Source organism: Oncorhynchus mykiss, chromosome 1, assembly GCF_013265735.2.
Source record: "Oncorhynchus mykiss isolate Arlee chromosome 1, USDA_OmykA_1.1, whole genome shotgun sequence".
NCBI classification, from domain to species: domain Eukaryota; kingdom Metazoa; phylum Chordata; class Actinopteri; order Salmoniformes; family Salmonidae; genus Oncorhynchus; species Oncorhynchus mykiss.
Genome location: NC_048565.1, coordinates 46,795,424 through 46,810,016, shown reverse-complemented (window position 1 = coordinate 46,810,016; position 14,593 = coordinate 46,795,424). Strand labels below are relative to the sequence as shown.

Below are 14,593 nucleotides of genomic sequence, written 5' to 3'. Positions count from 1 at the left end.
GTGTTGAGTAGCTTAAGGTATGTGCGGATGGCCTGCCTCGTCAGCCAGGTTGAGGATATAGCCAGCTACGTCGTCCTCTGTAGGGGCATCAGGCATCACCCACGACTCATTGGCAGCGGTCACTTGCAAGCGGCATATCGGACAATTCCTGCTCTGCCCACTCCTATGAAAACAAACCAAATAATTGGGTACATTTACATGGACACTGATTAATGTAGTTTGATTAAAACCTCTGTATGCTTTGAAAGAACAATTTCCCTAATAATCCTGTTTTAAAATGGACATCAGGCCTAAATTAGGCTACCTGAAGGGACTTTAGTGAATCCCAAAAATAACCTATCAAAATAAAATGTGCTATCAAGTCTAGCATTTTATTAAAACAATAAAATACAAAGACAATACAAAGGGCCGCTCCTATCAGTGGGTCCTCTGGGCAGTGGATGCGCTTAACCACCACCCGATTGCCCCTGGCCCAAAGGGATTTTCCAAGGGTGGGAAGAACCAAGCCCCACCCGATTGCCCAGGCGGGCATGGAAGTGAGCGTACCCATAACCACCAGACCAGCGCACACACCACCCACAGCGTGAAACCAAAAAACATACAGTGCCTTGCGAAAGTATTCGGCCCCCTTGAACTTTGCGACCCTTTTCCACATTTCAGGCTTCAAACATAAAGATATAAAACTGTATTTTTTTGTGAAGAATCAACAACAAGTGGTACACAATCATGAAGTGGAACGACTTTTATTGGATATTTCAAACTTTTTTAACAAATAAAAAACGGAAAAATTGGGCGTGCAAAATTATTCAGCCCCTTTACTTTCAGTGCAGCAAACTCTCTCCAGAAGTTCAGTGAGGATCTCTGAATGATCCAATGTTGACCTAAATGACTAATGATAAATACAATCCACCTGTGTGTAATCAAGTCTCCGTATAAATGCACCTGCACTGTGATAGTCTCAGAGGTCCGTTAAAAGCGCAGAGAGCATCATGAAGAACAAGGAACACACCAGGCAGGTCCGAGATACTGTTGTGAAGAAGTTTAAAGCCGGATTTGGATACAAAAAGATTTCCCAAGCTTTAAACATCCCAAGGAGCACTGTGCAAGCGATAATATTGAAATGGAAGGAGTATCAGACCACTGCAAATCTACCAAGACCTGGCCGTCCCCCTAAACTTTCAGCTCATACAAGGAGAAGACTGATCAGAGATGCAGCCAAGAGGCCCATGATCACTCTGGATGAACTGCAGAGATCTACAGCTGAGGTGGGAGACTCTGTCCATAGGACAACAATCAGTCGTATATTGCACAAATCTGGCCTTTATGGAAGAGTGGCAAGAAGAAAGCCATTTCTTAAAGATATCCATAAAAAGTGTCGTTTAAAGTTTGCCACAAGCCACCTGGGAGACACACCAAACATGTGGAAGAAGGTGCTCTGGTCAGATGAAACCAAAATTGAACTTTTTGGCAACAATGCAAAACGTTATGTTTGGCGTAAAAGCAACCCAGCTCATCACCCTGAACACACCTCCCCACTGTCAAACATGGTGGTGGCAGCATCATGGTTTGGGCCTGCTTTTCTTCAGCAGGGACAGGGAAGATGGTTAAAATTGATGGGGAGATGGATGGAGCCAAATACAGGACCATTCTGGAAGAAAACCTGATGAAGTCTGCAAAAGACCTGAGACTGGGACGGAGATTTGTCTTCAAAATCTACAATGGAATGGTTCAAAAATAAACATATCCAGGTGTTAGAATGGCCAAGTCAAAGTCCAGACCTGAATCCAATCGAGAATCTGTGGAAAGAACTGAAAACTGCTGTTCACAAATGCTCTCCATCCAACCTCACTGAGCTCGAGCTGTTTTGCAAGGAGGAATGGGGAAAAAATGTCAGTGTCTCGATGTGCAAAACTGATAGAGACATACCCCAAGTGACTTACAGCTGTAATCGCAGCAAAAGGTGGCGCTACAAAGTATGAACTTAAGGGGGCTGAATAATTTTGCACGCCCAATTTTTCAGTTTTTGATTTGTTAAAAAAGTTTGAAATATCCAATAAATGTCGTTCCACTTCATGATTGTGTCCCACTTGTTGTTGATTCTTCACAAAAAAATACAGTTTTATATCTTTATGTTTGAAGCCTGAAATGTGGAAAAAGGTCGCAAAGTTCAAGGGGGCCGAATACTTTCGCAAGGCACTGTACATAACTAAACACAAAACATACAATCACAGCCCCACACTCACCCCTGATTGAAGGATCTCAAACCTTTATAAAAATGTGCAAGTGTGTATGTATCTATTCCAACCTTCAAACAGCCACAGATCAACCCATCTCTCCCGGTAAATCATTATTGTACCATTTCCTCTGGCAATACATACCGCCAATCTACCATGGTGTCTCACTAGGGAGTTGAACCTCCCCATCTGCAACATTTCTACCGAAAATGCTCCAAAATCAAGCCACAGATGGAGAGAACCAAAAGAGATGCTCTATTGAGTCGGTTTCCTTGTGGCAGCCTGCACCGGTCTGACTTTTCAATGCCCCATATACTGAGCATTCTTTTGTAGTGAGATATTTGATATAACAGCTTAAATCTAAGTTTTGTATATCAGTTCATAAAACCATTCACCTTGATTAATTGCTTGCGTGACAATTTTACCATCGTTGTTTACAAATGTCATGATACATTCTCGCCAAGAAAATTGGTTTATCCATCTATCTATCTATCTATCTATCTATATATATATACACATACATATATACATCTATATATGCCATCTCTTCTGGAGGATGGAATTGTAGCCAACTCTGTACCACTTCATTTAAGAAGGAGAGTTAAGAGCAAAGAGACCCATTTTAAATATTTGATGTGCTTCTCTTAGTAGCCTACTGGAAAACCAGTTTGGATTTAGATACAGTTTCAGTATAATGGAAGCTTTTTTAGTGATAGTTTTTTTTATTGAGAAATAATACCAAAATTAAATGACAACCCTCCCCTATCCCAATCCGAGGACCTAAGGGATCAAATTAAATAAACATACATGAAAAAAATGACAGAAAGAAACTAAAGCGACACATCAAAGTGTTTCAGCGGCAAGAAGGCATTGGTTCACAGACGGGGTTGGAACAGAAATTACTTTCCAATCGTTTCATTCTGAGCAGAAGCAGAATTTCTCGTTCCGTTCCACTGTTCAGACCAGCAAAAATAAAGTAGAAAAGCTACCAGGTTCATTAAGAGGGAACAATATACAGGAAGCGTCATTCAAAAGGTTCATATGAAACAGCTGACGAGGAGTCACATAGGCCCTGTGTAAAAATTACAATGGATGTTGGTGATCAGGATTCAGAGAAGAGTGTTGAATATTAGACTGCACACGAGCCCAGCTAAAACATTTATACTGGAAGATATCTTATCCACAAAGTATCAAGAGGAAGAGGTTTATAAGAAATGTACACTAGAAACAATTAACCTTTTGTTTTGCTCCTTAAACTCAAAATCTTATGCATAGGATGTAGCATCAAATTGACTGCCATGGTACCCAAGTTCAGACAGAAGGTTTGTATATGAAAACTATTTATAATATTCACAATTAGGTTTTACAAGCTCACTTCACTCGCACATAAGACCAAGCACATGCGCAGACACAGCTGGCACTCCGATTAAGGTGTTTACATGTCCTAACTATCTGATCAAATTGCAGAGAAACATAGGCGTTATAATCGAACATGCTCAATGACAACAGACCTTGTGATAACAGATTATCAGTGGGACCACTGTGGAAAGTGTCGGTGTCTCTTACCACTTGTCAATGCACTTTTGACAGAAGCTGTGAGCACAGGGCAGAATGAGGTCAGATTTACCATCCATGCAGATGCAGCACTCCTCCTCATCAGTTAACTGCTTCACCCTGTAGGGGAATACACACAATGGCAGCCAGTCACAGACTTGCCTCCAGTTCCAGACTTCCTCACATTAAGGAACAAGACTTGGAAGGATGACAATGCAAGACTTCCCACAGACGCACACTGAACTACTAACCTGCCCATCCACATGCTGGCCTGGCAGGAGTCCCCTGACGAGAGGGTTCCAGACGGGAGGCTGGCGCCCTCTGCTGACAGCACCTCCACTGCCTGACTGGTGATGTCATGGTACAGCTGGATGAACTGATACAAGTTCATGATGCGAGACGCCTCCACCATCCCATTCTCTTTGTTGATCTGCCAGAGCACAGTGCAACAACACAAACATGTTTCAGTCTCAAAAACACACATGCCATGAACACAAATGTGCTGACAACACACAGTAACACACACATTACTGGTTGAAAAACACATTTCCCATAAACTTTTTTTTTTAAATAGTGAGAGTGGAAACTGATTCACAATGATCAGCCTTGGTCTCACCTTGGTACAAACTATCCTCACAGCCACTTTCCACAGAGCAGAGGTGTCCGAGCCAGTCTGGACTTCAAAGATCAGGTGTTTTTGCTGTCCAGCTGCTAGCTTAGCCGTCCTGTCCAGTTGACAGTCATGGAGAAACATTGTTACTCAACAAATGATCCAATGACAACTTAACACTGTCCCCTAACCCTCCTCAGTTTCTATCACTCACTGCCTGTGAAAGCCACATTCATACCAGCAAGGCCTACTGATTGGGGAAGGACTAGGTTCAATCCTAACAAGGAGAGAGTGCTCTAAGCTCTTGATTAAGGTTCATAACCTGAATTATGTCAGTTAATAAGTAGCGTTATAAGTGGATAATGTTCAAGAAGTGCCAGCGGAGGAGCTGAATGTTACTTGGGGGAATTAGTTCCCCATCTGTAAATGAACTGGGAAATATTGTTATTCTCTTTGTAGAGTTGGATATTATTATCATCATCATCATCTATTTGTTTAATGACTAAGTACAAAGCACAGAGCAAACAAGGACTACATTGACAGTCACGACATGGCCGGCCTTACACGTCATTGAGCTCTGCCACCCTGGCCAGGAACTCCTCGTAGTTGAGATAGCCGCTATCGCGTACCAGCCCAGCATGCTTCACCAGCTTCTCAGGTAGACGGGTCATCACCGCCTGGCCTGAGATCTGCTGGCCCATCCCAACCGCGCTCAAAGAACAGCACTATGCAGGGTGGCCTGACCGAGGGAAACAAAAGCAAAGTCACCAAGTAATTTACCTAAGGTCTTTAGAGCAACGATTCCCAAACTGTTTTGGCCTACGACCCCATTTTGATATTAAAAAAAAGTTAATGACCCCACCCTGTTAAAAAAAAAAATGTGATGTAATCAACCGCCAATGTTTACTTTTTAATTAAAAATAATAATAATAATAATAATAATAATAATAAGGGCTGTGACAGTCTATTACAAATCAGTCTGAAATACTAGCAAAAGTACTGTCAATCTGAAGAAAGTATGGTTTGACGTGACAGAAATTGTTAAATTCATCAGGTAATCATTTTGTATGATCTTCTGTGTATAAAAGATCACCATTGATTATGTTATTCCCCCTAGTCTGATTTAGTGCCTGGTCATGTCCAGTCTGTTCTAATGAGGCTTGTGGGCATTGTAGAGGGAAACAGAAAGTCTTATCTTTCTGTGATGGGGTCATAATCTTTTGTAACTTAAACTGTTCAAAAGATAGCGCCACATTTTTAGGAAGAAAACAGAAACCACTGTTTATTACAACCACACCTAGTTTCTCTCACAACTCCATTTTCAAATCAAGCAACCCCACATGGGGTCACATCCCCTAGTTTGGGAAGCGCTGCTTAAGAGGGAACTCAGTGAAGGACTGTTATCCCAGCTTTGTAGCCTACTCTGAGTGTTTTCAGACTTCTACCAGCAAAAGGGTATTATTTAGATAACAAATAATCCCCCCCCCCCCTTTCGTGATTACGATCTTGCCTCATCCCGGCAACTCCCCACAGGCTCAGGAGAGGTGAAGGTCAATTCACGCGTCCTCCAAAACGCTTCTTAACACCCGCTTCCTTAACCTGGAAGCCAGCTGCACCCAGCTGCACCAATGTGTCGGAGGAAACACGCCCGAAGTCAGCCTGCAGGCGCCCGACACACCACAAGGAGCCACTAGAGCGCGATGAGCCAAGTAAAGCCCCCCTGGCCAAACCCTCCCCTAACCCGGACGACTCTGGGCCAATTGCGCGCCGCACCTATGGGACTCCCGGTCACAGCTGGTAATGACACAGCCTCGGATCGAACCCCAGGCTGTAGTGACGTCGCACTACTGCGACGCAGCGCCACTCGGGAGGCCCATTTGTGAACATTTGTAATGGGTTGGACCCAAATAAATTGAGGCAGGTAGTGTTTCACAAAATAGCCAAATATACCTGGCTAGCTAGGATTTAGCCCTTCATCGTCACTCTCAGTTCCATTACATTACACATAAGAGTAATTGGACCGACGCTCAGTCTGAACATTAACAGCGCTTGCGTTACAGGTTTGGAAGCATAAGGACCTTATCTTTCATATCAGTGAGAAATAATAAATACAACTAAAAAAGGTTGAATTCATACACACCTGTCTAGGGTTACAGCGCTTGTTTACGGAAAATAGACGGATTGGCTGCGTTGGCCTAGGTCTACTACACACCTTGACAGATCCTCAGCATACAACGCCTTCTGAGCTCCTCTGACCCTGGCAAGCTTAACCTCTCTCTCACATTGGGCAGATTCATCCTTTGCATGAACAAGGAGAGGCAACCGCAGATAATTCATCCTCACTCTCGTCAGGTTACATTTTGCGCTGACAGCAGAGTGCGGTTTGTACTTGGCGCCATTCTTCCTCAACACACATATTCCCTCTGCACTCGGCTCTTTTCCCTCAATGTCCATAACCGCGTCTATCCATTCAACACGCTCTTACCATGCCTTCATCCGTTATATTCAGGGACGGCTCAACAGCATAGAAAAGCACACCCCCACCAGATGAAATTTGGATCCCAGGGCGGGGTCAAAGTTACATTTTTTTTTTTTTACTCACAAAAAAATAAAAAATTGCTAGCTGTAGCTGTCTGCAAAAGTGAACTTCACTAAGTTTTGGTCGTGGTGCACTGAATAATTATAGCTAGTTGGGCAAGCTTTGATCAGCATGGATATCCGAAAATGACTGGGCACTGCCAAGAGCAAAAACAATTGAGGACCATCATGTAGAGACAGATGCCGAGCTCACCAAGCAACTTGCTAGCCGGGCCACTGAGGTTGACGAGCCTATCAGCAAAATTTAATATCCACCCATCTCCCACCACTGCCTGCTGACCAACAAGATCGAGAAGAGCCAGGGCCTAGCGCCAGCAGCACGAGGGTAACATCACAACAAGCACCTGCACCGCCGTTACCCCAGTCACTAGCACCTGACGACCTCAGTGATGAGGAACCAGCACAGGTTTGTCTTGACACTTTCCCCGAGTCGCATTTTCAGTGGGAGAAAGCAGTCATTTGTAGCACCTGTTTCAAGGTCTGCATTTGGTTGTGGCGCACGCTATGCCGTCTGAGGCGATATAGGAAGTTTCAATGTGTGTAGCTGCCTGAGCAATTTATTCAGGAAAGCCACAGTGGCTGCACAGTACACTGGGGGAAAAACTGAGAAAAAAACTAAACAAACGTATTGATCAGAGGGGAACTGGCCACCTCGCCACGGTGTCAGTCACTATGAAACTCTGACATCGAATCTACTAAACGCAAATTGGCACAGATGTGACACTTGAGGTCACAGGCTTATTGAAAGCACTGGCAGATCCAAGCTTTACATTTATAAAACTCAAAATCCTGGCGCTTCTCGACCCACCCAACAAGTTACTGCAGTCTGAAGATGCTGATCTGCACCCGGGTATCAAACTTGTCCGCAGTACCTATGGGTGCGTTGAAAAACTTTGAGGTGATGCCGAATTCGAAAAGCTTGCGAGGCATGAGAACACCAGCTCCAAGCAAATGACAAGAGTTTATTGTGGCGCGCACATTCTTGCAAAGCAAAAATTGCAGACACAGCCAGCAAACAAATGGACCACACTCGGTGTTATTCAAAGACACGGCGGGGCCTTTGTCAGCAATGCCGACTGTGCGGTTGGCACTGAAACATGGATTAACATTTGGGGCATCGACAGCAATGTGCAAAGATTCCTTCTCCACCCTAAAGAACATATTGAGGAAACACAGACGCAGCATATTACATCAACGAAAAGCCCAGCTTGTTCAGCTGGCATTGGCCTGACAAGTAAACGAAGGGGAATGGAATAAGAAACTTTGAGGTTCAACACATTATCGAGGAGGCTGCAACTCTTCTAAATGGTAAGTTACAACCTTTATGGCCCTGGCCACTGTGCCAGAATTATTCCTTAAATTGGTTTCTTTGGCAGATTTAAAAAAAAAATCATGTAGTGTTACTTCAGTCCTTTTTTTACCCCAATTAATGTTATGTTTATCGGTGATTCTTAATGTTATAGCTTGCTTTTGTGGGTCTAATTGCTATTGATCGATATACAGCTTTGCGTTATTTTATGGGTATATGGACAATGACCAATGTAGCCTACTGGTTGTGCTCTGAGGTGAGCCCTGACGCAGTTCTCAGATTGTCCTGGCTGTCCACTTCAGTGGGGCTGAAATTGGTAGTGCACCCTTTCAAATAAAATCAAATGTTATTGGTCACATACACATGGTTAGCAGATGTAATGCGAGTGTAGCAAAATGCTTGTGCTTCTAGTTCCGACCATGCAGTAATATCTAACAAGTAATCTAACAATTTCACAACAACTACCTTTTACACACAAGTGTAAAGGAATGAATAAGAATATGTACATATAAATTTATCATATGGATGAGCGATGGCTGAACGGCATAGGCAAGATGCAGTAGATGGTATAGAGTACAGTATATACATATGAGATGAGTAATGTAGGGTATGTAAACATTATATAAAGTGGCATTGTTTAACATGACTAGTGACACATTTATTACATCCAATTTTTTATTATTAAAGTGGCTACGGATTTGAGTCAGTATGTAGCCAGCAGCCACTCAATGTTAGTGGTAGCTGTTTAATAGTCTGATGGCCTTGAGATAGAAGCAGTTTTTTCAGTCTCTCGGTCCCAGCTTTGATGTACCTGTACTGACCTTGCCTTCTGGATGATAGCGGGATGAACAGGCAGTGGCTCGGGGGGGGTTGTTGTCCTTGATGATCTTTTTGGCCTTCCTGTGACACCGAGTGGTGTAGTTGTCCTGGAGGGCAGGTAGTTTGCCCCCGGTGATGCGTTGTGCAGACCTCACTACCCTCTGGAGAGCCTTACGGTTGTGGGACAAGCAGTTGCCGATGTGTACGCCGAGGACCTTATTTTTCCACCTTCTCCACTACTGTCCCGTCGATATGGATGGGGGTGCTCCCTCTGCCGTTTCCTAAAGTCCACGATCATCTCCTTTGTTTTGTTGACGTTGAGTGTGAGGTCATCACGCGGTAGCCTTCTGTCCATGGAACTGAATCGATGTTACGGCATGTGCCGTTTTAATAAGTGCTCTTGGGCCACCAGTCCTCATGTGGATTTATTTAGGTTCTTAAGCAATTCAAGTTGTGCCCGCCCCCGATGGATTTAAAAAGCCCCCTCCGGCATGTCATCCTGGAGCCGAACCTGACTGTATTGCTTGAGGAGCATGCACTGATGACATTTCTCCAAAATCCAACTTCTTCCTTAGCCAGACTTGTAAATTGGGCTCTCAGGCCTCTCCATGCTTGCCAATACTGGTGCTCCTTCTCAGTGCTCCTCTCATGTGGAATGTATTTTCTAACCAACTATTTACATTGATACAACCGAAAGTTTAAATGTCACTTAATTCAGTCATCCTGAACTTGCTGCCGTAAGGAAAATGATATTTTCTTAAGCAAAGCGAGTTGTTGTAAATGCAAAAATGTATGTGAGTGGAGAGTGGACTATCTGTGCTAATTAGCTATATATGCATCTCCGAACACCTGTGTACACCACAAACGTGTTGTCACTGACAACGTTTACATTGTGCACAGTATTCCAGCTAGTAGCTCATATTCCACTTAAGGTCTTATTCGGTATAATCTAGTTTCATGCACCTTTCATATCCCGCTCATTAGTATCCCAGTATTCATGAATAAACAGAATATTCCTAATTTAAGATCATATGGGTTAAATTGAATAGTAATTTAAATATGGACACAGGATAAGTTATTTATTATTTCAGCATCTCTTGAGAAAATGTGAATGCCTGTATAATGTGTTATCTTTTACACTTATGGAACCAGACAGTATTTCAACAACATAAAATATGCACCCTAGACACACTGAAGTCTTATCAGAAACGTGTTTCGTTCTCTTTTCATTTCCTTAAAACCTTTCAAACTGATGATTAACATTTTGCACAGGACCAATCTTTCTGTATTCCGTTTTCTCCCAGTCCCTAAAACGAAACAGACAACTTTACAGGTGTTAACTAGATTACTAATGCATTCATTCTATAGATGTAAGACATTATTATGGTGAGCACTACTATATTTAGTATTCTGGGGCAACAAGTTATGACAAAAGAGTATCCAGAATAATAACGGGATATTGGTGTGCATGTAAACGTGGTCATTGAAAAATACTGTCGGCTGCAAAAGTGTACAGTAACGTGTGTATTTTGCATTTGTGAAATGAAAGTCAAGGGATTTATGTTTCTAGAATCGTACCGCCAATTGAGAATCAATTCACGTTTAGATTGCGTATTTGGCTGTTTATTTGTTTCCAGAGCCAATTGCCCTTCAAAACGTACATAATAAGGTCGTTGGACTATCGACTGTGCCGAAAAAGCTACCCGGTAGAGTCAATATCCGCGGTTATAAACCCAGGGTCGTTAAGGTACTTAAGTTCATTGTGTGGCTAGTCAGGACTGTTCCCTATCACGGCATTGATATGATTATCCATCAAACGTTAGCTTACGCCAATGTCGAAGTTCCCAGAAGAATCGCATCAACAATTTTAACGCTAACCAACGTTACGAATACGATACGAGTGGTATCAGAAATGTTATGTAATCAACTCAGCAAGCTAGCCATCTAAGTTAGCTTGCCTTGACATGAAACACTAACTGTTAGTTAGTCACATGAAAGGCTTGCCTATAGTTGTTGCAATTTCTATTTGGCATTTTACTGCATCTGGCACATAGCTACATAAACTTATGACTAACTAGCTAACGAACGTCAGTGTATTTCTTAGGTTCAGATGCTAACGTTAGCCAACAGAGGAAAACACGCACTTTTTTTCAAAGCCCAAGCCCACATAAGATCATCGATCTACATTTGGTGATATAGGTTCAGCTTACCTGGTATTGCTACGTGTCAACATCGATTTTTTACGATCCACATGCAATCAGCAACGTTTAATTTGTTTGGGAGTTTATGTTGTGGTTTTTATAGCGCTAGTAGAGATGTCGCAGAATGATGACGAGAGAAAGTAGTGACCAGCAAACGTCGCAATGTCCTAACCTAACCATTTTAACTGTAAACTTCAATGGGGTAGGGTCGTCCCAAAGATTCAGGATAGCAAGAACGATTTTAACGCAGATCACTGCTGGCTATCAAACTAAGCCTAATGCTAACTCAATGAATTGATCAATTCAAATATGTATCAATGTTCTTAAATAAGGAAAGACAGAACTGGAAATTATGATCAAGGGGTGATAACATGGAAAAGGAAACATTTTAAGCAATGTTGTGTTTTGGAAGTAAACGCTAATTCAGGTAGGCTATTCTCGCATTATGTTGGCTAGACCCCGTTTGGCTCCTTGAGTTTGTGACAGGTTGGGGGCGCGTCAAGAGCCGCGCGCGAAATTATGATTAGTGATGTCATTGTTGCTTTGTTTACACAGCTACGCTAAAACCCAATTCCTTTTTTTTTTCTTCTCCACATCCAATCTTTCCACACTCAATTTTACATATGACCCACATCAGATTTGTGCATTTACACTGGGAAGATCGCAGTTGCACACTCCTCGCGTCATCGTCTCCTTCTTTGGTATCATGGCGTTCACACATTTGTTTTGTGCATGCCGCCACTTGCTCTGCGGTACTGTGTGCTCAATCACGTTACAGGTTTCTATACAAAACTAAAATAGGAAGGGGGGAAAGGAAAACAATTATAATTTGCACTATCAACTAACTACACCTATATACCACAATTTAATTTAAAAGAAAACACCCCATTCAACTACTTTTACCCTATTGGGCTGGGAGGATGTTAGTTCAAAGTTATATTTCTGTGGTACAGTTGATAACCATGGCACGCTTAAGCCGACCATACTGAAGCACAATTTATATCACTCTGTATTGGCCTAATAGTCACCATTGACCCATCATCCTCTACTCAAATTTCAATTTAAGGGCTTTATTGGCATGGGTGGGAAACATGCCAATAAACATATGTTTACATTGCCAAAGCAAGTGAAATAGATTTATCCATAAACACTTGGTGAAATAAACAAACAAATGTACAGTAATCATTACACTTTCAAAAGTTCCAAAATAATAATGACATTTCAAATGTCATACGGTGTTGTAATGATGTGCAAATAGTTTTATTGGCATGGGAAAATAAGGGAAAATAAATAAACGTAGATATTGGTTGCATTTACAATGGTATTTGTTCTTCATCTTGCTGCTGTGATGGCACACTGTGGTATTTCACACAATAGATATGGGAGTTTATCAAAATTGGATTTGTTTTCAAATTCTTTGTGGGTCTGTGTAATTTGAGGGAAATGTGTGTTTCTAATATGGTCATACATTTGGCAGGAGGTTAGGAAGTGCAGCTCAGTTTCCACCTCATTTTGTGGGCAGTGTGCACATAGCCTGTCTTCTCTTGAGAGCCAGGTCTATAGCAAGGCTTTGCTCACTGATTCTGTACATAGACAAATATTTCCTTAATTTTGCCTTAATTTTGGTCAGTCACAGTGGTCAGGTATGCTGCCACTGTGTACTCTCTGTTTAGGGCCAAATAGCATTCTAGTTTGCTCAGTCTTTTTGTAAATTCTTTCCAATGTGTCAAGAAATAATCTCTTTGTTTTCTCATGATTTGGTTGGGTCTAATTGTGTTGCTGTCATTGGGGCTCTGTGGGGTCTGTTTGTGTTTGTGAAGGACCAGCTTGCTTAGGGGGCTCTTCTCCAGGTTTATTTATCTGTAGGTGATGGCTTTGTTATGGTAGGTTTGGGAATTGCTTCCTTTTAGGTGATTGTAGAATTTAACAACTCTTTTCTGGATTTTGATAATTAGCGTGTATCTCAGATCGTTCACAGCTTTGTGGAAGTTACTTGTGGCGCTGATGTTTTGGCTGAGGTATGTAAAGTTTTTTATGTGCCTTTTCAATGCAAGCCTATAAGATATACAACAAAAAAATAGCTCTCAGATTGCAGTTCCTATGGCTTCCACTAGGTGTCAACAGTCTTTAGACAGGGTTTCAGCCTTGTTTCTTGAAAAACGAACAAGTAGTTGTAGTTTATCCAAGGTGTTCTCATCAGGAATGGTAGGCTTTTGGTGCGGGTGAATGAGGGAGCGCTCTTTGTTATTTTCCTTTCCTTTTGAACACTGTTCTTTCCATCTGAAATGTTATCGTTTATTTACATATTAGGGTACCTGAGGATTGATTAGAAACATTGTTTGACTTGTTTGGACGAAGTTTACCGGTAGCTTTTTGGATTCCTTTGTATGCATGTTGAAGGAGTGGATTACTGAAATCAATGGCACCAACTAAACTGACTTTTTGGATATAAAGAAGGACTTTATCGAACAAAACAAACATCATTGTGTAGCTGGGACCCTTGGGATTGCAAACAGAGGAAGATCTGTAAGGTATTTATTTTATTGATATTTGTGATTTTTGTGAAGCCGGTGCTGGTTGAAAAAGTATTTATGTGTGGTGCGCTGTCCTCAGAAAATCGCATGGTATGCTTTCACCGTGAAGCTTTTTTGAAATCTGACAACGTGGTTGGATTAACAAGAAGCGAAGCTTTTAAATGATGTAAGACACTTGTATGTTCATGAATGTTTAATATTACAATTTTGTAATTTGAATTTGGTGCGCTCCAACTTCACCTGATGTTGTCGATTTTGATCCCGCTAGCGGGAGCCGAGATCTTTAAAAAAGATAACAAAGTATTTGAGACTATAGCTAATGACGTTCTACTCAATATACTCATTAAACTAATTTCCTGTATCCCCTTCTCCCTCTCTCTTTCCCTCTGATACTGCCCACACTGTTGCAATACAGTACATGCTCCACGGTCTGTTTCCTGGCAATAATCACACTTTCCTATCACATTTAAGGTCTTATTCAACTGGCTGTGCCCCACCCTTAATCTTGTAAATATATAGTCTCCTCTCTTCTGTCCCCCCCCCCCCGACTTTCCTCTGTACTTTAAGTAAATGCCTGCCCTTAGCATCTCTATTCCACTGCTCCTGCCATCTCTGTCCATATCAGGCTTTTTGCCTCTGCCCTGCTAATTGAAACTACAACATCCCCAGTACATCAACTTCCTGGTTCCCCTCTACCCCAACATGGGCTGGGACCCAAGTAAATCTTATCTGTA

The 14,593-nt window shown here is 42.1% G+C and overlaps 1 protein-coding gene across 2 annotated transcripts; it reads right to left on the bottom strand.

Moving 5' to 3' along the window:
- Positions 1 to 11,531, bottom strand: LOC110524021 (RING finger protein 141). 2 transcript variants are annotated; one of them, XM_021603310.2, is made up of 6 exons: positions 11,335 to 11,492; positions 4,963 to 5,137; positions 4,405 to 4,513; positions 4,040 to 4,218; positions 3,801 to 3,908; positions 1 to 163 (listed from the first exon to the last, which is right to left on the bottom strand). In XM_021603310.2, the coding sequence occupies exons 2-6, from the start codon at positions 5,097 to 5,099 to the stop codon at positions 13 to 15; spliced, it is 684 nt and encodes a 227-aa protein (XP_021458985.1). In that variant the 5' UTR covers positions 5,100 to 5,137; positions 11,335 to 11,492; the 3' UTR covers positions 1 to 12. The 2 variants fall into 2 exon arrangements, with proteins under 2 accessions (XP_021458985.1, XP_036834676.1); XM_036978781.1 differs by lacking the exon at positions 1 to 163 and adding an exon at positions 2,815 to 3,306 and having other exon boundaries at positions 11,335 to 11,531.
- Positions 11,532 to 14,593: the final 3,062 nt, after the last annotated feature.